At 43.7% G+C, this 20,923-nt stretch overlaps 1 protein-coding gene across 3 annotated transcripts in view; it reads left to right on the forward strand.

Moving 5' to 3' along the window:
* Window positions 1-20,923, forward strand: part of Opcml (opioid binding protein/cell adhesion molecule like) — a 1,140,610-nt gene that overhangs the window by 1,097,997 nt on the left and 21,690 nt on the right. For 2 of the 3 annotated variants that reach the window (XM_041656990.1, XM_041656987.1), the window contains 3 exons: window positions 19,449-19,586; window positions 20,023-20,143; window positions 20,607-20,758. In XM_041656990.1, coding sequence (XP_041512924.1) covers window positions 19,449-19,586; window positions 20,023-20,143; window positions 20,607-20,758 — 411 coding nt within the window. The remainder of the gene's footprint in view (window positions 1-19,448; window positions 19,587-20,022; window positions 20,144-20,606; window positions 20,759-20,923) is intronic. The other variant, XM_041656989.1, reaches the window with a different exon arrangement.

Raw genomic sequence — 20,923 nt, forward strand, 5'->3', positions numbered from 1 at the left:
AGTGCCCAAAGAGGCCATAAGGGGGCATCAGATCACCTGGAGTTAGAGGTGGTTGTTAGTTGTCCTATATGGGAACTGAACTTAAGCCTTCTGCAAGAACAGCAAGTTTTTTATAACTGCTAAACCATCTTCCCAGCCCCTATAATTCATAAATTTTTAACATATGATCTCATTGTCAGAGGCAGAGCAGTCCAGCCCTTAAGTCTGGTAGCTAGTAAAGATTTATTCATATCGTTAGATATGACTGTTCCTCACATAGAAACTTCCAGTTTTGCTCTTATTGCAGATTATTTTATTCAATTTATTTCTCATGTCTAGGTGACAGAAGATTGGAGGCACCACCCAAAGTTGATAAATGCTTCTTTGGGGACTGGCTGAAATATTCAATCAGACGTGCTGCTAGCCAAGTCCTCTGATACCAAGGGTGACGGCAATTAACCTGGATTCCCACTGGCAAAGAGAGTTAGCTGATGCAACCATACCTGGTGCAACTATAGCTCTCTCAAACAGATTCCAGGGTTCTAGTTCATGTTAGAGAAGGCAGTTGTTCTAAGGAACAAATCGGGGCAGCAGCACTAATGGTGGAACATTACTCTGGGCTTGGATGTGACACTTGGGGTTAAAATAACCTACCTAGAGCAGTTAAATTGTCCAATCTCTGATAAGAGTATGATGCGCAGTGTGATCATGTGACAGGAAAAGTACTCTTAGAATCTTGTGCTGAATTTAAGATTGGGAAATTAAGTTGATGTGAATTGACAGAGACTATGAACATCTTGAATGATGCTGAAATTGGGAGTTTAAGATTTAGATCAGGCCACTCAAGAATGTAGCTGTTATATTTTAAGAGATAGGCTTTGACCTGTAATAGATCTAAGTTTATGTGATACATCCTACTATAATAGTGTTGTGCTCTCTGTTCATAAAATTACAGCTGTCTCATAGGAAAAGGTTGAGTCAGATGTTACACGGTCAGGGCTCTGGACATGTTTATTCAGTCCAGGGTCAGCCCATGATTACTAAACCTTACTGGACAAGAATAAATTGGCATTTTAGACTGAAAGTCACATCTTTTCTATGTGGTGTGCATACTGGCTGGATATTATACGTCCCAATAATCATGAAGCAATTTATGTGCTGGCATGGGTCTCCTACAAACCAGTCTATTTTGTTTCCCACACAGCGAGGTTGAGTGAACGTGAACACAGCGCCTCTCTCCTCTCCGCATTACTCTTACTTAATTGGCTCTAGGAAGCCACAGCCCCTACCTATCGCAGGCACTGGAGCTGCTGCCACATTGCCTTGAGACCTGGGTGCTGGCTCCTTCTTGCCACCACTCTCTGCCCTCCTTCTGAGCCCTCACAGCGGCCAGTGCAATAAGCAATGTATGGAATAGGCAGTGGGATAGCGGGGAATTGTGATTCCCGGCCAAGAATTGGCCTATGTCTTAGTTAATTTCCTATTGCTATGACAAAACAACATGACCGTGGCTACTTAGAAAATGAAGTGTTTAGTAAGGTTTATAAATCTAGAAACATAAGAGTCAGTAACATCACGGTAGGGAGGCATGACACAGGCAAGCACAGCAACTATGGCTGTAAGCTAAGAACTTACTTATATCTTAAACCACAGCAGAAATACAGAGAGGGCAAGCTGGAAAGAACATCTGGTTTTGAGACCCCAAAGTCCACCCCTAGTGACATACTTCCTCACACTTCCTAATCCTTCCCAGACAGCATCACCAACTAAATACAAACATATGAACCTCAGGGGGCCATTGGCATTTAAACCACCACAACTTCTGAAGCTTGGCCTTGAAAAGGTGACTTTGGATGCAGAGGGGACTTGCCCCTGCCACTTTGAAGCTTCCTTTTGTTATCTGCTAAAAGATGGCGTCTCCCGTTCCTGGTATATCTCAGGACTTGAACGCAAATTCTGGTTTGTTTAGATATATTTCCAAAAAAATAAAATAAAATAAATATCAGGATCAAACAGATCTGTAAAGTCATAAACATGTTAAGGTGATACACACTTTCATTGCTTAGAGTAGAAAGTAGTGGACTATACAGATAGACCAGTTATGACACAATGTCTTTGGGAGGATTGAATTCAATAGGCTTCATTCAGTGATGTCTGCCTCCTACTCTTCCTACATTGCTCTAAAATCCACTGTTCCTATCATGTGTTTGCATGGGGTAGGCATCTTTTCTTCCTAGTCATGTGACAGTGACAGACTATGATGAGAAGGAAAAACACTTAATAAGAAGGAAAGTCACTTAAGAGTCACTGCTAGCTGGGCAGTAGTGACTCATGTCTTTAATCCCAGCACTTGGGAGGCAGAGGCAGACAGATCTCTGTGAGTTCGAGGCCAGCCTGATCTACAAAGCAAGTTCCAGGACAGGCTCCAAAGCTACAGAGGAAACCCTGCCTCAAAACCGCATCCCCTTAAAAAAAGAAAAAAATGTCATCTCTAAATTGTGCGGTGGTGGAGCACACCTGTAATCCCAGCACTCAAGAGGCAGAGGCAGGCGGATCTCTGTGAGTTTGAGGCCAGCCTGGTCTACAGAGCAAGTTCTAAGACAACAGCTAGAGTAGTTACACACAGAAACACTGTCTCAAAAAAAAAAAAAAAAAAAAACAACCCTGCATCCCCACGCCCAGACTTTCCCTATCCCCTAGCTTGTGCCATACCCACCTTCCACAGCTTCTTTGTTTCTCTTGTTTCTTTGAAACAATAACCTGAGTGTTGATGATCTTCTGGGTGCCTAGCAACTGCTTTGTACCCAGTACAGCAGTCATTACCAAGCCCTGGGCACACAGCTCAGCAGTGAGAACACAAAAGCCTATCTGGCACCTGTGGAAGACAGAGATGAGCCAGAACCTCAGTCTTTCACAGCTCTGAGGACAACATACGAATTCCTCAGTAGAATCTCCAGTCCTGGTCTAAAGGAAGAAAGACTGAGGTCCACAGTGAGCAAATCAGGCTAGGCAGTTGGAGCATCTCTTCCTGGTGCAAAAATCCAAGGTTCAGAGTTTGACAAAGTGATGAGAACGTGAAAGACAGAAAACAGGACCAGTAGAGCCTTTACCAAGACTCGTAAAGTAAAGAAGACATTGTATCACCTCAGCATACCAAAGTGCCCACCAGAAAGGCCTCGGCCGTTTTTTGAGGTTCTTATAGATGTAGTCCATGTGTACATAAGTCCCAAGACAACCTGAGTTAGGGATCTGGGTGGAGAAATCCCAACAAAGTCAACAGCTTCAGCTGCACCCCACGCAGGATCATTCACGGGGTTGGGACTCAGAGCACACTGTCATTATTGTAGCATCCTAGGACACAGTTAAATGGCCAATGAATTATGCATTGCTTATTTATGTTTGTCTGGTCATGTGTTGATCTTTGAGAATGAAAACAGCAGAGCTAAGTGCTTTCTTCAACACTGCAGCCGTACTAGTTACATGGGTGGCTGACCCTGGTTTTCTAGAATAGTCTGTGCCTCCATCTCAGAAATTAACCTGGCTGCCACCTCCTGCCTGCCCTGCATCCTGCTTCCCTCCCCATTCTGTCAGTGTCCTTGCTAATTCGACAAAGTTAATACCTGATTAATAACTCCAGTGATAGAAGGTTCCTGGATGAGCCACAGCCCCCATTTACAATCTGCCGGTGATTGAAAAATTATGTTCAGTTCAGTAATAATTGATGGAAATGATCTTCTCTCTTCTGCAGCTGATTTGCTTTGTAATTGTGATTTAATAATGTAAATATCACTTGTTTTGTTCTCAAGATAAATTGTCTTCTGATTTGCTAAAGCTCCAGCCTGTGGTGGTTTTCTTATCTTTTTTTTTTTTCACATGAGATTTAGATAAGATGTTTTCCTTATTTTCTTACACAGGGGCACAACACACACACACACTCACACACACACACACACAGTTGTATGCATTCACACATACACATCGATGGTTGGGAAACACATTATTTATTTTAACTAACTAGTAACTATCAAAAATAAGAACTAGCAACACTTCATAAATAACCCAACCTAATCCCTTTTATTCATCTATATGGAAACAAAAGACCAAGAGTGGATAAGAAAGACAGAGGTGTTCTTGAGTCTCCTTCCTAGATGACACAGCATGTGTAAGAAGGATGGTGCTACATTTTTATGCTGCATTGTATGTTTCTCCATTGGGACGCTTTGATGGTGCATGTGCACCTGCTTGTATATATGTGTTGTAGTAGGAGTGGTGAGGCTGCATCCCCGGCACCTGGCCACCCGCATGGCTAGCTTATGCCCCGAAATAATTACACGGAAACTGTATTCATTTAAACACTGCCTGGCCCATTAGTTCCAGCCTCTTATTGGCTAGCTCTTACATATTGACCTAACCCATTTCTAATATCCCTGTAACACCACGAGGTATCTTACCAGGGAAGATCTTAACCTGCGTCTGTGTCGGGTAGGAGAATCATTGCGACTCCTGACTAGGCTTCTTTCTCCCAGCATTCTGTTCTGTCTACTCCGCCTACCTAATTTTCTGTCCTATTAAAGGTCCAAGGCAGTCTCTTTATTTAACCAATGAAATTAACACAAAACAGAAAACTCGCCCCCATCATATATGTGCATAATATGTTGAAAGCAATAGATACTGTGCTGCTATTTACATTAGCTTCATTCTTTACCATTAGGGCAGCATATTCCACAAATGAACAAAAAGGTCAGGAGTTGAGCATAAGAAAACAAGTCAAAGCTACACAGTGGTCATGTACTCCTTTAATCCCAACACTCGGGAGGCAGAGGCAGGCAGATCTCTGAGTTTGAGGTCAGCCTGGTCTACATAGTGAGTTCCAGAACAGCCGGGGATGCACAGTGAAACCCTGCCTCAAGAGAGATGATATATATTTATATAGAGAGAAAGAAAATAAGTGGTGTTATTCTGTTGAAGTAGCGGCAGGGCTGCGTTCCAACCGCCCTGGCTCCCGCATGGCTAGCTTTATCTGAAATAATTACACAGAAACTGTATTCTTTTAAACACTGCCTGGCCCATTTCTATTAATGTGTGTAGCACCGAGGTGTGCTTACCAGGAAGATTCTAGCCTACGTCCATCCTGGGTCAGAGCTTCATCGTGTCTGCCCGGGAGAGGGGAGCATGGCATCTGTCTGAGGCGTCTTACCTCACTTCGTCTTCATCCCAGCATTCTGTTCTGTTTACTCCACCCACCTATGTTCTAACCTATGAGGGCCAAGCAGTTTCTTTATTTTTTAACCAATGACCTTCCTCCATCATTTCCCCTTTTTCTGTTTAAACAAAACAAAGGAAGGCTTTAACTTTAACATAGCAAAAAGAAGCAAAGGTGGTTAAGCAAGTCCCTCATGACCCAACCTTTTCAGAAGTTTTCTGTATGAGAAGACCCAAAACTCTAGATACCACGGACTATGTATCAAGCTCTAGACCCACTGTTCTCAGGACCAAGCACTAGTTAGGATTGAAAGCAATAGCTCTGTCCTCTTTTCCAGCATCGTGGTTCAAGGTCTTGAATCTTCTGCTTGCTATTTGGAGCCCCTCCTCTTATTCTTTTGTCTCTTGGGTTGATGTTGTCTGCTAGAAAAAAAGGGCATCTCAAGAAACCTCAAATTGATCCTATAGTTGGTGGGAAGTGTCTAGAGACTGTAAAATTCCACATAATTTCTAAGTAAGGTCTGCAGTTTCTGATAAAGGCCTTGAGGAGAGTGACTGCTAAGAATGAGCACATGCAGGTAGAGGCTCAGCAGGGCCTGGGATCAAGACTTCTTGACTGGTTTGCCTAAGATTTCTGGCACATCAAACTGAGCTCAGCAGCTCTATTTTTCAGAAATAAAGTCCGTCCAAGCTTCTAAGGCAAAGGCAGGATTCACATATCCTACACATAGCTCACTATATGCAAACTCTGTCCTCACAAATCCTGGGTACAGCCGAGGGTCAGGTCACACCTACCCTGAAACCCTGCTCACGAGACCTAAAGGATCATTGTGAGCAAGGCAGGCAAAGAACAGTGGCCAAGGGAGCCGTGGCATGAGCTGTCTGAACACACCATCTGGCAAAGGCTAGGAGAAGTGAAGGGACTGCTGGAGTCCAGGATGGAGTCCAGGACGGGGGGCAGAAGTGGATGGACCAGAACTTGACCTGTCTTACCTTCAGCCCCTCAGCACCTGGTTCTGACCTGGTGCATCCATTAGTCAATGCTGATGGTGAGTAGTACCAGCAACCTTTTGGGGGGTGGTACCCAGCGTTAGCTTTCCTATCTTAAGTGCCCCTTGCCTCCTCTCAACACCTGCTGTCTGCTGGGAAGAGTTAGCACGGAGAACCATGGGACTGTGAACGGATATTTTTAGCAAAGTCGGAGGATGGCAGAAAGCAGAGAAGGCTCATTTCCCGACACCAGGAATGTACCCTCAGATCCATGTAAATGGGCCTCAAATCACATAAGTGGATGATTAGTTGTACCTTATAAGACATTATTCGTATCTACCCATGGAGGAGAGAGATAGAGCTTGTCAAATCTGCATGAATAGGAGTCTTGGAAAGGAATGAATTAATTTCCCCCATTAACACAGGACATTACCTTCAGACACACAGAGTCCTTCGTAATTGTCAAACTCTCTCTCTCCTCCCAGTCACCAAACAGCTAAAGCAGCGACAGAGAGAACCACCTTGTCCTTGCGGTGGCATCTCTATTCTTGGACTTGCATTGTCAATGCTATACCCAATGAAGCAACGTGGGTCCTTTCTCCAGTGCAGCTGCCAGGCTAGTGCTTTTTGCTGGGTGGGAGAGCCAGAGCTCCCGACCTGGAATTCTATCCATAAACGTGACCATTGGAGCTCTAGAACTTAAGGAGTTATTTAAGATTCCGGCCGTGGACCATATTGCTGGGCTAGGAGAGGTTGTGAAACATTGAAACTGATAGTGACCTTGGAGATCATTCCATGCAATTTTTACATTTGATAGAAAAAAATATAATTGAGGCTTGGATAGCTAGAAAATACTTATTCAAATTCAGACAGCACATTAGTAATAAAACTGAGACAGTATTCCAGGCCTTCTAATGTCTGATTCGATGTTGTCACCAGCATTTCTGTCTACTGACATGGAGACATAGAAGGTCATGTGGACAGATTGGCTTCTAAGACGACTGCGCCGAGAGGACAGATGCCTTTGGGTAGCAGTCAGCTTCATCGCAGCTGAAGTTAGATGCAAGACTAAGACTATCGCCTAAAACAACCCCAAGCACAGGAGAGAAGAGCCCTTGACGAGGCAGTTTGTGAGGGGCCCCTCCTGCCTGAGGAGCAGTCTGTGGGTTGAATGCGGATTGAGTGCTGCCGGTGCAAGCGCAGAGTGTGTGAACAGCGCGCTATCTCCCTGGGATGCTTCAGAGCTCCGACCTTTCTGCTCTGCCAAGTGTGCAGAATGTCCCTGGATGTTGCCTGCATGCCAATTGGGCTGAGCTACTGGCTCCTTTGCCTGGAAGCTAATATAGGCATTTAAAAATATATATATTAATGAATGTTGTTAATTTACAACATCATCACATGGTTGCGCTGTTGAGAACTTAGAATTTAAAGCAAGAAATGAACGATGAAGTGAATGGTGTCAGGCAGTAGACAGACGCAAGCCTCACCTGGTGCTGAAATGTCCTTAGAAGGACACTTCTGCAGTCTGGAACGGCCCCAGGACAGTTTCATTTAATGCTGGAGCCCTCCTAAACCATTTCAGACAGGCTCTGTTCTGATGTCTAATCCGCCTCGTCTTCAAGGATCCTCTGGATTCTAACTGGGTTTCTGTCATGCGGCTTCTCTGGCTGCTATAGACTCCAGGTGTGGTTTATTGCCTCTCTCACCAGAGAAGGGTGTAGCTGATGGCCCTGAGGTTCAGAGAACAATCGCACAGGCTTCTGCTTGACCCAGCAGAGTCATGCATCTGAGGCCCACAGCCCCAAAGTCTCACTGCGTTGAACAGTGAGAGTTCAGCCAGCTTCACTGGCAGCAAAGGCGGGTGAAGTCCAGGGCCTGGCGACACCCTTTTTCAACAGGGTGTGGGTACTATGTTAGTCTGTTTGGTCATCCAGACCAGCAAACGTTTTTTAATATTTACACTGAGAATAACAGTGTCTACTGGGTCTATCCTTGGCAAACAGTCTACAAAAATAACAAAGGCAACACGGGCCACTCTACATTGCTAAACAATGGGGACATGTTCTAAGAAGTGCACAGTTGGGTGCTTTAGGTGGTGTCATTGTTGTGTTAACTTCATAGAGCACATGTACTAGACACAGACGTGAAGTGCCATCGAGGGATAAAGTAAGCCGAAGGTTTAAGGGGCTGATGTTGGTGAACACAGCTGGGTACTTAATAGCAATAAAGAACTGAAAATCAGGGGTATGTGCTCCAAACCCTACAACAGAAGTTTAGTCTAGTAAACAGCACAAATTGGCAACCACTATCTATCACTATGAAATATTGTATACAGTATGTAATTGTGTGTATTATGCTTTAATTCCACTTTCATTATTATATAAACAAAACATCACATCACACACATGAAAAATGCCTTGTATTGTTACTAGGACACTGAAATCTTTCCACTGTAGCCATATAGGATCACCATTGTGAAAAGGGGCCCTTGTTGGCATTAGGTGGGTTAAGATTAAGTTAAACTGTGGGGAGAAAGAGCCAGAGCACATAGAAGGAAGGAAGAAACCAAGGGGCATAGCACCCACACATTTCTCTGCTATTGGGAATCATTGAAAACGTTGTATACTGCCTGACCCTGGCTGATTCTGACTCTGAGCTCTGCCATGGGTCAAGAAGCCACTTCAACTAAGTGAGCGCCATTCAACAATTCTGGTGTTTTACTGCCACAGGCCTCATTGTGGTACAAAACATTCAGTTCTTCCAAGATAACATTTTCTTGAAGAAACTAGGCCTTGGTGAGAGGCAGTGCCTACTTAAACTGGAGCAGGATCAAGCCCCTCCTTCTTAGAATGTGTGCAGATGAAATAGTGTCTCTTCAATGCCTTGGTGGATTTTTTTTCTCCCTGTTGTTTGCTGCTATTTTTACTATTCAGAATTATGTGCACTTTCTATGTTGTATAGACATAACTACTGGTTCAGGGTGTAATTAATAGTAATAATAATAAAAAACCTATAAAATAAATAACAGCTTTCAAATATTCTTAAACACATTGTCAATAACTTAGTTATTTAAGTTCCACTATTTTAGAGTGATTATTTTTTTCTTTCCATCTGTACACTGTTTAAGTCTGAACTGTTGTTTATGTGGTTTTGACTAGATTATTGGCTAAAATGCAAATGTTATTTACTTTTCTTTTTCTAGGCAGAGCCTTGCTGTGTGACCCTGGCTGGACTCAAACTCTATGTAGATCATGCTAGCCTCAGACTTGTGCCTCTCATGTTTCATCCTGCTTCTTCCTCCAAATGGCTTGTGTGTCACCATGCCCAACTCAATAGCGGCATTGTTATTAGCCCAAGTATACCATAGTGCTTAGTACATTGCTCTCTCTTTCTCTCTCTCTCTCCTCTATCTCCTTTCTCCCATACATCATTTTAAAGAAATGTGCCACATCCTCGCAGGCACACTGGTTGTGTCTGTGTCACTCAGTGAGGATGACACTCAACAGGGCCATAACATCATCTATGTCATAAAATGCTGCACCCTAAATACATAAGCACACTTTGCTCATTCTGTATAATGTTGCTTGTATGTACGTTTTCAGGGCAGACCAATTCGGTCTTAGATAACAATAGATATGCTCTTTTCTGGGTGTGTTCTCAGCATTCCTATTTGTCTGTAGTTCTTTGTGTAGGGTTGTGGCCTTCTGGATTTTAGTCTGTCCGTGTATGAACACCTATTGTTCCTGTCCATGTTCAGCTCATGTTTAAGCAGACTCTACTTATATTTTTAGGGTAAAACACATAAACAGGCACACATACACACACATACTTTTGTGTGTGTGTATGTGTGTGTGTAGCAACAATTAATAAAAAAAAGAGCTCATGAATTTGCAAGAGATCAAAGCTGACTGTATTAAAAGGTTTTGAAGGCAAGAAAGAGAATAGGGAAATCACATAATTATCTTATAATCTCAATAAATAAATAATTTTATAAGGGTTGTATCCTAGTTCTTCCGGCATATACTGAGCCATGGAAAGAGAAAATAACTCAGCTCAGTTCCTGGGCATCTTCACTGTGCTTTGAGAGAGGCCATGTTCTCTGCTAGAATATCTGGGATACTCTAGCTGCTGGAGATGGACAGCTGTGGATACTTTCAGCCCCACCCTGACTGTCAGTGCCTTGTACCATAACCCAGGCTCTGCCTGCAATAGAACTGGTGTCAAATTCATGACATTGTTTTCTACAGTCACCAACAGTGGACAAATTTGAACATACTAAGATGTGCACAGACCTTTGGTTCCAAGACCATGAGTGACATCTCAGAAGAGGAATTGGTCATGAGCAAGACAAGCGCTTGGAAAGCAAAGGCATTGAGTTTCATCTATGACCCTGGATTCTCATCCCTGTTTACTCCTTAGAGTGCCTTGGGAACTTTAAGAAGGAGCCTATGCCTGGGAACAACTTAAAACAACCCACGTGTATACTTAGGCACTAGAGGCCACCTCCAAGTTGCTCCTTGGATATAATTTAGGCACTTACTTCTGCGTCTGCCATGAATCCCCAGATGCCCCTTTCTACATGCCAGACAGAACCTTTACTTCCTCTAGGATGAATTGCTTGACTCATTTTCTTTTCCTGTGGTCCTGTTTTCCCCGACCAAAACATGGGAACAGGGTTTCAGGGAGGCACTGATGAGCAGCTGCCGCGTCCTTATTGACATGCTCCTCCCTGTGCTGGAACTCAGCTACCTTTCACAAGCACATTGACCTTGTCATCAACCAGCTTGCTGTCAACCTCAGAGAAAGCAGCCAGCCAACACATCATTCTGGATGGGGCAGACGCTGGCAGCTACGGCCCCAGAAAGGTTTTCCGAGCCTAAGATAAAGCACTTTTGCCACTGGCAGCAAGTGAATCCATTGACCCAGGGGCTGGGTCTCCCAACCAAAATCACGTTAGCACAATTCAATTGCTTGTATTAATTAAGAGAGAAGGAAATAGTGGGTTTGTCGCACTTTCTATTAACTCTAGTGCAGAGAAGGGAACAGCCAATCTGGGAGCCTGGAGCAGGCAAGGAAGTCCTGCAGTCCACACTCCTCTATCTGATTAAGGAGGAGCCTGGGCTTGCTTATCGCCAGTATCCTTCTAAGAGAAGGAAAGGGGTCGGAAAGACTAGTGGTGTGGAGAAGACTATGGTGGAGGGGAGGCGAATCACAGAAAGGATTGCACAGACTCCATCCCTCAACCTGAATGCATGCTGTATATTCAGTTCACAGCAGATGCCATGAGCTAGTCAAAGCAGTGGAACATGTCATTTCTGTTCAGGTGTAGGTGGTTTAGGCAATAGACAGTACTGTAACAAAGGAAGAACGAACAGGTCAAACACCAGGTCACCTGCGGTGATCCGAATCTCGGACAGTATGGCCTGAACTCACTCCAAATTCACTCCTATTACCAATGTTTTTGAACTTCAGGAGAAGGGAGCTCCGAGGTTAAGAGCAATGGCTGCTAGTTCAGAGGTCCTGGGTTCTCTTCCTAGTACCCCACCTGTCGCTCCAGCTTCAGGGGATCTGACACCCTCTTCTGACCCCCAAGGGCACTGCATGCAAGTGGTTCACAGATATGCATGCAGGCAAAATAGTCTATAACTAAATCTTTTAAGAAAAATTTATAAAGAAGGGATCTCTTGTTTTAGGAAATGTGGCTAAAGTGGTTCTGGGAAATCTCTAGGAAGGAGATCAAATTCATAGAAGGCAACATTTCTTCTTTTCAAACTCTGTCTCTGCCATGAGAAACAGGTGACTAAGCACCTGTTAACTGCTAAGATAGCATTGTCTTAGGCAAGGAGATGTACATCTGTGAACAGAATAAGGATCACCTGCCTGGTGGTGATAGCACATGCCTTTAATCCCAGCACTCAGAGGCAGAAGCAGGCAGATCTCTGAGTTTGAGATCTAGCCTGGTCTACAGAGTGAGTTCCAGGACAACCAGGGATACCCAGAAAAAACCTGTCTTGAAAATGAAGAGGGAAAGGGAAAACGGAAAGAAGGAGGGAGGAAGGAAGAAAGGAAGGAAAGCTTATCCGTCTGTGTGTGCTTTCTTCTTTCCTGACTTACCTGTATGTCCTTGGTCCTTGTAAGTCTGAACTTTTAGTCACTCTAGTGCTCAGGCTCAGTTTTATGCCAGTACCTGGGTACCAAGTCATGTGCCCCCACTGTGCCTAGGGTATCTTCAGTCCACCAAGAGAAAGTTAAGAACCTGGGTCAGACTTGGATTCCCAGTTCAGCTCTAGTCCAACCTGAAAGACAGAAAGCTGATTTCTTTTTTGTTTTATACTTTATTGTTTTTAATTGAGCTATACATTTTCCCCACTCCCCCTTTTTTTCCCTCTCCCCTTTCACCCCCCCTCCCCCACGCTTCCAATTTACTCAGGAGATCTTGTCTTTTTCTTCTTCCTAGGCAGATCTATCTATTTCTCTCTTAGGATCTTCTTGGTTGTCTAGGTTCTCTGTGGTTGTGGACTGTAGTCTAGTTATTCTTTGTTTTATGTCTAAAGGTTACTTATTAGTTCATACTTATTATATTTGTTTCTCTAGGTCTGGGTTATCTCACTCGGCATTTTTTTTCCTAGTTCCATCTATTTGCCTGCAAATTTCAAGACATCATTATTTTTTACCACTGAGTAGCACTCCATTGTGTAAATGTACCACACTTTCTTTATCCATTCTTTAGTTGAGAGGTATCTAGGTTGTTTCCCGGTCTAGCTATTACAAATAATGTGACTATTAACATAGTTGAGCGAAACTTCTTGTGGTATGATCGAGCATATTATGGGTATATTCTTAAGAGTAGTATTGCTGGGTCTTGAGGTAGATTGATTATTAATTTTCTGAGAAATCTCCATACTGATTTCCAAAGAGACTGTATAAGTTTGCACTCCCGTTGGGAATAGGGGAGTGTTCTCCTTACTCCACATCCTCTCCAGCATAAGTTGTCTTCAGTGTTTTTTAACTTGGCCATTGTGACAGGTGTAAGATGGAATCTCAGAGTTGTTTTGATTTGCATTTCTCTGATGGCTAAGGATGTTGAGCATTTCCTTATGTGTCTATCAGCCATTTGAGATTCCTCTATTGAGAGTTGTCTGTATAGGACTATACCCCATTTATTCTGTTCAATTAGAACCAGAAGGAAAGCTGTTTTCTAGTCAACTGTTGTCTCATTTGTGTGTGTGCGCGCACGCATGTTCACAAGTATGCATGCACATGTATTTGTGTGTGTGCGCTCACATGCAAACATGCATTGTGTCATGTTTTGTTGGCACAAATACGGCAGAGGAGAAAGATGGAATGGGTAGGATTTGGGCACACTAGACTACATAAATGTCTGATGGTCTCTGCTACACTGCATTCACCTCACAGCAAGAAACTGTGGGATGTGTTCTTCCTGAGGTCTTATCTTGTTCCAGAAAGTCCACTGCAGGAGGTCCAAACATGAGACACGTCAGCTAGTGCATGGTGCCTCATAAGCACAGTATACTCTCGATGCAAAGGAGCAAAGCAAACATTTGTTTTTGATAGCTTGAATTGATCCCCGTCTTCAGTGAAAACACAAAAGCCTATTGGCCCAGGTAGAACAAAAAGTCTCGCTGTACAGTGATAGGCCAAAAGTCTGCACACAATCAATGTGTGCATGTTCTCAACCTCACAAATTCAGTACACCTGTGGATCGTCAGTAAGAGCTCCTCTCACTGGACCTCATGGACGCTCCTCATGTGAGCAACAGGATTTTCTGTGCAATCCACCATCTCCCACAGCTGCTCTCTGTCTTGCCTCTTATTTCCCCCCTGCCTCTTCTTCCTGAGCACTCCGCACCCATGCCTTTCCCTTCCCACCGTGTCTCCATATCCCAGGTCCCCTCTGTGATTACCTCCTGCCACTGGCTTCTGCGAGGCTCTCACCCTCTGGGCATGTTCCTCGGTGTCACCTCCTGACAGGGCTCATGCTGTGACAGGTGCTGATGTTTAACTTCAGAGAAACGGCTTCGGTAATAGACCTGCAGCTGTAAATAGCATGTGTAAAAGCATGGCAGGGCTGGGGACACCTGAGGTGACTTAATCATTTCCATAGGAGAGCTGGGCTGGACTTGCCTCGAGAAGAAGATGGTGACTTTGATGATGTGAACAGTCTGGTCGAGAGAAAGAGAGAGGAAAGGACACGTTCTAAATCTGTCCCCAGGGATGTTCAGAGAGAGGAGAATAACATTCTGTCCAGAACAATAATCTCCCAAACATGGAAGGCTGAAGTCTTTGACCTCTCTTCCTTCCAACTGTGCCCTGAGGAGTCTGCTGGAGAAGCAGAAGGGACGATGGGCCGAAAGACAGATGGCCTCATGCAGCCGGCTGGGGCTCAGGCTAGAAGCGAGCAGAAGTGGGTCAGGGGGCCTCTGGGTGTCTCCTCAGACTTCCTGTCTGATCTAGTCACCCCCCACTACTTACATTACTTCCAGCTGTGAGATATCTTCCTACCCTCCTATCCCTTCTGTGAGAGATCTGGAAATCGCAAAGAACTGAAATACCAAGCTAAAGATAGAACAAAGTAAAAATCTGCTCGAAGTTTGGGGCTCGTGAAATTATTTTTGGTTTCTATATTGCTGGTGCCACATTGCTCCCACAAACTGCACACCTGAACACAGTGTCCCACACAGTTCCTGACCATGATAAGCTCGAATTACATGCCTATTGGGAAGTGCAAGGACAGTAAAGACCGTCAAACATCCTTCTCGCTTAGCTTCTGTCTACGAATCCATTTTATAGACAGAAGGGGCCTTGTGAGAAAGTTGTCTGGAGATCTTAATATATGAGAACTTGTGCCTGTATTCACAGAACCGTGACTCGCCCACTCTACCCCAAGCACACACCCTGGGTCAAGACAGGTGACCTCTCATGTCTTAGAAAGGCTCATTCATAGCTGTATAGATCTCAGTCTTGTAAGTCTAATGAATTGGATGATTGTCTTTGAAATATTGCATTCTTCCAAAGAAACGCCCCCTATTTTAAATTTTTAATGGGGGTGCCTGAAGGTGTAAGGCAGATTCATAATGCCTCTGGATTCTCAGCTTGTGAGGGAAGATCATATATAAAGAAAATCTGGGGAACTATCCTAGACTCCTACTCTAATGTCCTTTGTCTGAGAAAATATTATAGTCAGGTAGCCTTTAGTAAAAGAAACCCTTTCAAACAAGTCTTCACAATCCTGAGGACTCCCGGCATCTTGCGTGTCCCAGCTCTGTCTGTCTTACCTTCCTCATTTTAGCATGCATTTCATCTTCCCACCATCCAATCTGTGCTTCCCCCAAACTCAACTTCCTGCCTCTTCTCTAAAGTACCAAGTCAGAGGTCTAATAGTCAGTATTAGAAAGCTTCTGTCCTGCAGTGACCTAGGGCTCCTGGCATCTATCAGTCTTCACTGGTTGTGCTTTAAAAATCTCATCCAACATTCAGAGTAGGTAGGACCATCTAAATCCAACATCCAAAGTAGTTAGGGTCATCTAAATCCCCTTCACTGAACCTTTTCCCATACTTGAGCAAAGAAGCCTTTTTGGAGAGATGCATGCTTTATAACACGTCATGGAGAGTCAATGGGAGTCACAGTTTTAAGGGTTTGGACCTCAGCCTTGGTCTGTCCTCTGAGCTCCTGAGGTGCTTGCACCTTTGGAGATGCAGCGCAGGCAGATCTCACACAGCATGAGGGGTTCCTCGGTGTATCTTCCTGACCTGCCTGCTAACAAGGTCATGGTTGTTATCAAACTAGATTTACATCCCTGTGACAGGTGCCTGAGATGTTCAGAGTATGATGAGAAAAGGGGTTTTCTGTGTCTCATGGGCTGAGGGAACTGAAGGTCATGGTTGGTTGTTTTACTGTAGTCCTTCGGCAAGGCAGTGCATCGTGGTAGAAGCATAATCCAGAGCGGTACCACTCCTGGTTGGAAGAGGGGGAGGGTCATGGTCCCCTATTACCTCCAAGGCCACACCTCCCATTAGTTCCCACCTCTTAAAATGCTTCCTCCCAGACAGGCGATGTTGGCACAGGCCTTTAATCCCAGCACTCAGGAAGCAGAGGCAGGGGGATCTCTGTGAGTTCAAGGCCAGCCTGGTCTACAAGAGCTAGTTCCAAGACAGGCTCCAAAACTGCAGAGAAATGCTGTCTTGAAAAACAAAAAAATGCTACCTTTCAATGGCATCAAGTTTTTCACTAGGACTCTGACACAAGAGCTGTCAGGCAACATTTAAGATCCAAACTACAGCATAGACACAGTCAGTCACGAGCCTGTGATTATCTAGGCCAGCAACAGTTCTGAAGGCTGCCTGATGATGTCATTACTGGAGGGTGGTCTCAGGCCAGCAACACAGCTCACTTGAGCGCCCATGAGAAGCTCAGAATCCTGGAACCCTCACTCTAAACACCTGAATGCGAAGATGATTTTTTAAGTCCCCGAGGAATTTATATGCAAATTAAAATCTGGAAAGCACTTCCTCTCTAGTACAAACTTGACAAAATCTGTTTTCTCATTTGATGAGGTGGTATTATCATAAGGACCCCCCATTTTACATGGATCTCCCCTTTTTCTTTCTTCCTTTTGTGCTGTTATATATTCTACCCATGAGAACAACATTGCTGACAGTGAAAATCTACCCTTGCATTCCAGAGGGTGTTTAGGAATCCCACCACAGTGGCCAGTTTGCCTTGCTCACACAGAGGTCTGTGGCTTCCATGTCACGTGAAGCCATCCTCCAGTCTAGACATCAGTGCTCCTAAGATGACTGGCGTTCTTGAGCCTGACCAGAACCTTTCCTGGGCATCTTCCCACTGTCTACCCTGAGATGGGGCTTTTTTTTTATTTTCCTCACAGAAGAAAACACTGGCCCTGCTTGAGGCTCCTGCCAGGGCCATGGTAGGTATCTCTGTATTGTTAAGTGCACTGTGGGGTAGTTACATGGTGGCAGGTATTCTGTAGTACATGCTTTTAAAGAAAAATGGGCTCTTACCAAAGGCAGCCAAACTTCCCATTCTTCCATATTTATTCATTGCAAAAAATTCCAAAGTTATTTATTGCAAAAAAAAAAAATCCAAAGTGAGACTGGACACTGAAAGTTCATTTGGGTGTGTTTGACTTCATTCTTGTTTTACTCTTTAAAAAATCTCCCAGGGGTCAGTCAACCAAGTTTCAATAGAGGAAATACCATTTATCTTTCTTAAACTCTCAAACTAAGAGAAAACAGAATTCTGTGAATTAAGAAAATAGGAGACGTTGCTTAGGTCCCCGGATTGAACCTTGAGGAGTCAGGCCATGATCCAGTCTGACAACTGCGAGGTAGAGGACTTCCACCAGCCATACCACCCTAGCGTTCCAGCAAATGGGGTCCTATGCCTTGTTTGGGGGACCCCACATTTGAGATAGAGGACTTCCACCAGGCATCCTAGCATTCCAGCAAATGGGGGTCCTATACTTTGTTTGGGAGACCCCACATTTCCCTCCATCTTTTTCAACAGTTCTCCAATCTTCTTTTGTGCCTTGGGACCAATTTTCAGAGTAATACCATTGCAGATTGTTACTGGAGTGCTGGGATGAGAGTGTAGAGACCACCATTCCGGACAGTCATATACCTATTGATTAATCTCTACACTGGTTCAGATGGATTTGCTAACTGCTAACTCATGCCTGTGGGGTTACCCTGTGGTTTGCTAACCAATGTGAAATTTCTTCAGAATCACAAGGAATGGAACTATCAGAGGTGCTGAGTTGGGGAAACTCAATTTCCATAGATAAGGGTCCTGGAAAAAAATGGTCGTCTAAGGCATCATACTTTCTAGAGATGGCTTTAATTTAAGACAGCATCTAGGCCTAATATTATATTCTAACTGGAGAACGGAGTCGGGGAAGGCAGCAAGTGTCAAAAAGCAATTGTATATAGACAGCAGAAGTGGTAGAAGGTCCCTGAAGCCTAGACTCAGAGCAGTTAGGGTGTAAAGTCACTGGAATCCACTCCCCTACCCCCCTCACACCTCAGTGCTCCTCATAGACACAATACTTCCCTGCCCCACAGCCACGGTGGACACAGATTTGGTTGAGCAAGTATATGCCCCTGTTTCTTGAGCTTTTATATTGTCTGGCTTAAGTCTCAGGAGTACAGAAGATCAGGCAGCAGGTCTGTGAGACAGGAAAATAATTCTGCCTTTTGGCTTTCACACTTCTTGAGTTTTCAGGGGAGTATAGCATTTCAGCAGAACTAGAGAAAGCGAGCTTGCTCCCTTTGCAATGAATAAGATGAGGGGCAAAGGGAAGGGTCCAGACTGCAGTTGGAGCATGCATTAACAAAATAAAGTGAAGCAATTTTTTCAGGCTTCAAATATTTTGGATATGAAACTGCTAGCTTCCTCAGTGTGTAAGAATTAGTCTTTCAGGATGACCCACAACATCAGATGTGGAATCTTAGGGGTGTTCTAGCAACCTCAGGTTCATTGCTTACTATGTTTATTTTAACAAGTTTTCAAGAACTTTCTACATCTGTACAAAGTAACTCATTCATCAATTCCCTAGTCTACTCCACTGTAGTTTAAATTTTTAAATTTTAAAGTGACAACTAAAATTGTATTTATTTATCATGTACAGAGTAATATTTTTAAAAATATATATGCACATTGTGGAATGGCTCAATCGAGCTGGTTATTTATTATCTGTCTCAGGTTGAAAGTGAACCAGCAATTGTGAATTTATTTGTATTAAAGTGTGAAATACATTGCATCTAACTATTACTACAAGGAATTAGTAATTCTTTACTACAAAGAATTAGCTTATATTTTATATACAAAGGCATTTCTGTACAATGAAAAAGTATTATTTAGAAAAATCTAAAATTACTTGCAGGGTTTTATTATATTACTGATCATGAATAGCTGTTTAAGTAGTCAAGCCTTATTAATGTACTGGGGAATTTATAATATACTCTCTTAATTAACTTATAATAATCATTGAAAAAATATTGATAGTCCATTATTATCAAATGCTCTAAAAAAGTTGATGCAATTTACCTGTATATATATATACATTTATTCAAGACTCCGTCAAAGACTGTCTTACTTTGTAGCTCCTATCTCTTTGTTGGATTCTCAACCCCATTACCTGGCTTTGCCTCTTCCCTTTACACTCTCAGATTGGGTGATGTTTCTGTCTCCAGAGTAACCATTCTCCATTGTTTTCTGCCCCATCTCACTTTTCCCAGAAGGCCAGGGCTTTGTGAGTGAGGATGAATACCTGGAAATCTCTGACATCAAACGTGACCAGTCCGGGGAGTACGAGTGCAGCGCCTTGAACGATGTCGCCGCTCCTGATGTGCGGAAAGTAAAAATCACTGTAAACTGTGAGTTGATCTGCTGTTGGGGAGTTCCAGAGGGAAAGGGGCAGGGATGCAAACAACAATCTAGAAGTGACAGTGCCCTTTTCTCAAAGCCCCACACTCAAGGGCCTGCCAACAGGAAGGGCAGTGTTTTATCAGATTGCTCTGCTCAGCAACACATGTGTTATCATTTAGAGTCTTCCTGGGACTCTCAGAGCTCCCAGTGAGTAAGGACCATGACTAATTTAGAATTGAGCTGAAAACCTGGGAATTAAATATAATATCTTTACATTTAAATGTTATATCTTCCCAAAATAAAAATAAGTGGTTGTTACTAAGAGGAGGGTGTCGCCAGTGGACGGGTGTGTCCATATGTCCAGTAAACAGATGTGTCCATATGTCTTCTTCTCTGGAATCACTGTTTTTTTTTTTTCTTGCTTACTTGCTTTTGTTTCCACAGACCCTCCGTATATCTCAAAAGCCAAAAACACTGGTGTTTCAGTTGGTCAGAAGGGCATCTTGAGCTGTGAAGCCTCCGCTGTCCCCATGGCTGAATTCCAGTGGTTCAAAGAAGATACCAGGTACCTTGAAGGAACTGGGGCAACTCTGAAGCAGAGCCGATTGATCATGCATCCTCCAGAAGGAGGGTAATAACTCCAGGGGAAAAACAAAGCAAGATAAAAATGTGTTATAACCTCCTTTGTAACCAAGTTTCCTTTTAGAATCAGAAGTGAGAAGGAAAAAAAATTGAAGGAAGCTGGGAAGTCAACAGAATGAATTGACCTTGTTTTCGAATCTTGGATTAGTTATGGACATGGTTAGCTTCCAGGGAGCTTCCTTTTGAGTATGACTATTCCCTTTTCTATCCAATAAAAGACATGACATTTAAGGCTTGTGTTGATGGGCTGGGTTAGTCAGAAGAAAGGGCATTTTTAATAGGACCTCATTGCGGTAATTCTAGGACTCACACCCTTGCCTTCTTTTAATACCTGCTGCTTCTGCTGGACAGTGAGTCCAGAACAATAGTGCTTTCTCCTGCTGCAGGTTAGCCACTGGCCTGGATGGAGTGAGGATTGAGAACAAAGGCCGCATATCCACTTTGACTTTCTTCAATGTCTCAGAGAAGGATTATGGCAACTATACCTGTGTGGCCACAAATAAGCTTGGGAACACCAATGCCAGCATCACACTGTATGGTGAGTGCAGGAAGCCTGAATCTGGAGGGCTTGGCTGTGTGAGGGAGCTCCAGGAGCTTGGGAGGGTAATAGGCACAGTCTGCTTGGCCTGTTTCCATCCATATTGTTCAACCCACCACCCTTAGCTGCAAAAATCCTTCTCCCTATCATTCCTCTAGCATGCCA

Source organism: Microtus oregoni, unplaced genomic scaffold (genome assembly GCF_018167655.1).
Source record: "Microtus oregoni isolate MIOR12 unplaced genomic scaffold, Mior012 000008F_ref0000371, whole genome shotgun sequence".
NCBI lineage: Eukaryota > Metazoa > Chordata > Mammalia > Rodentia > Cricetidae > Microtus > Microtus oregoni.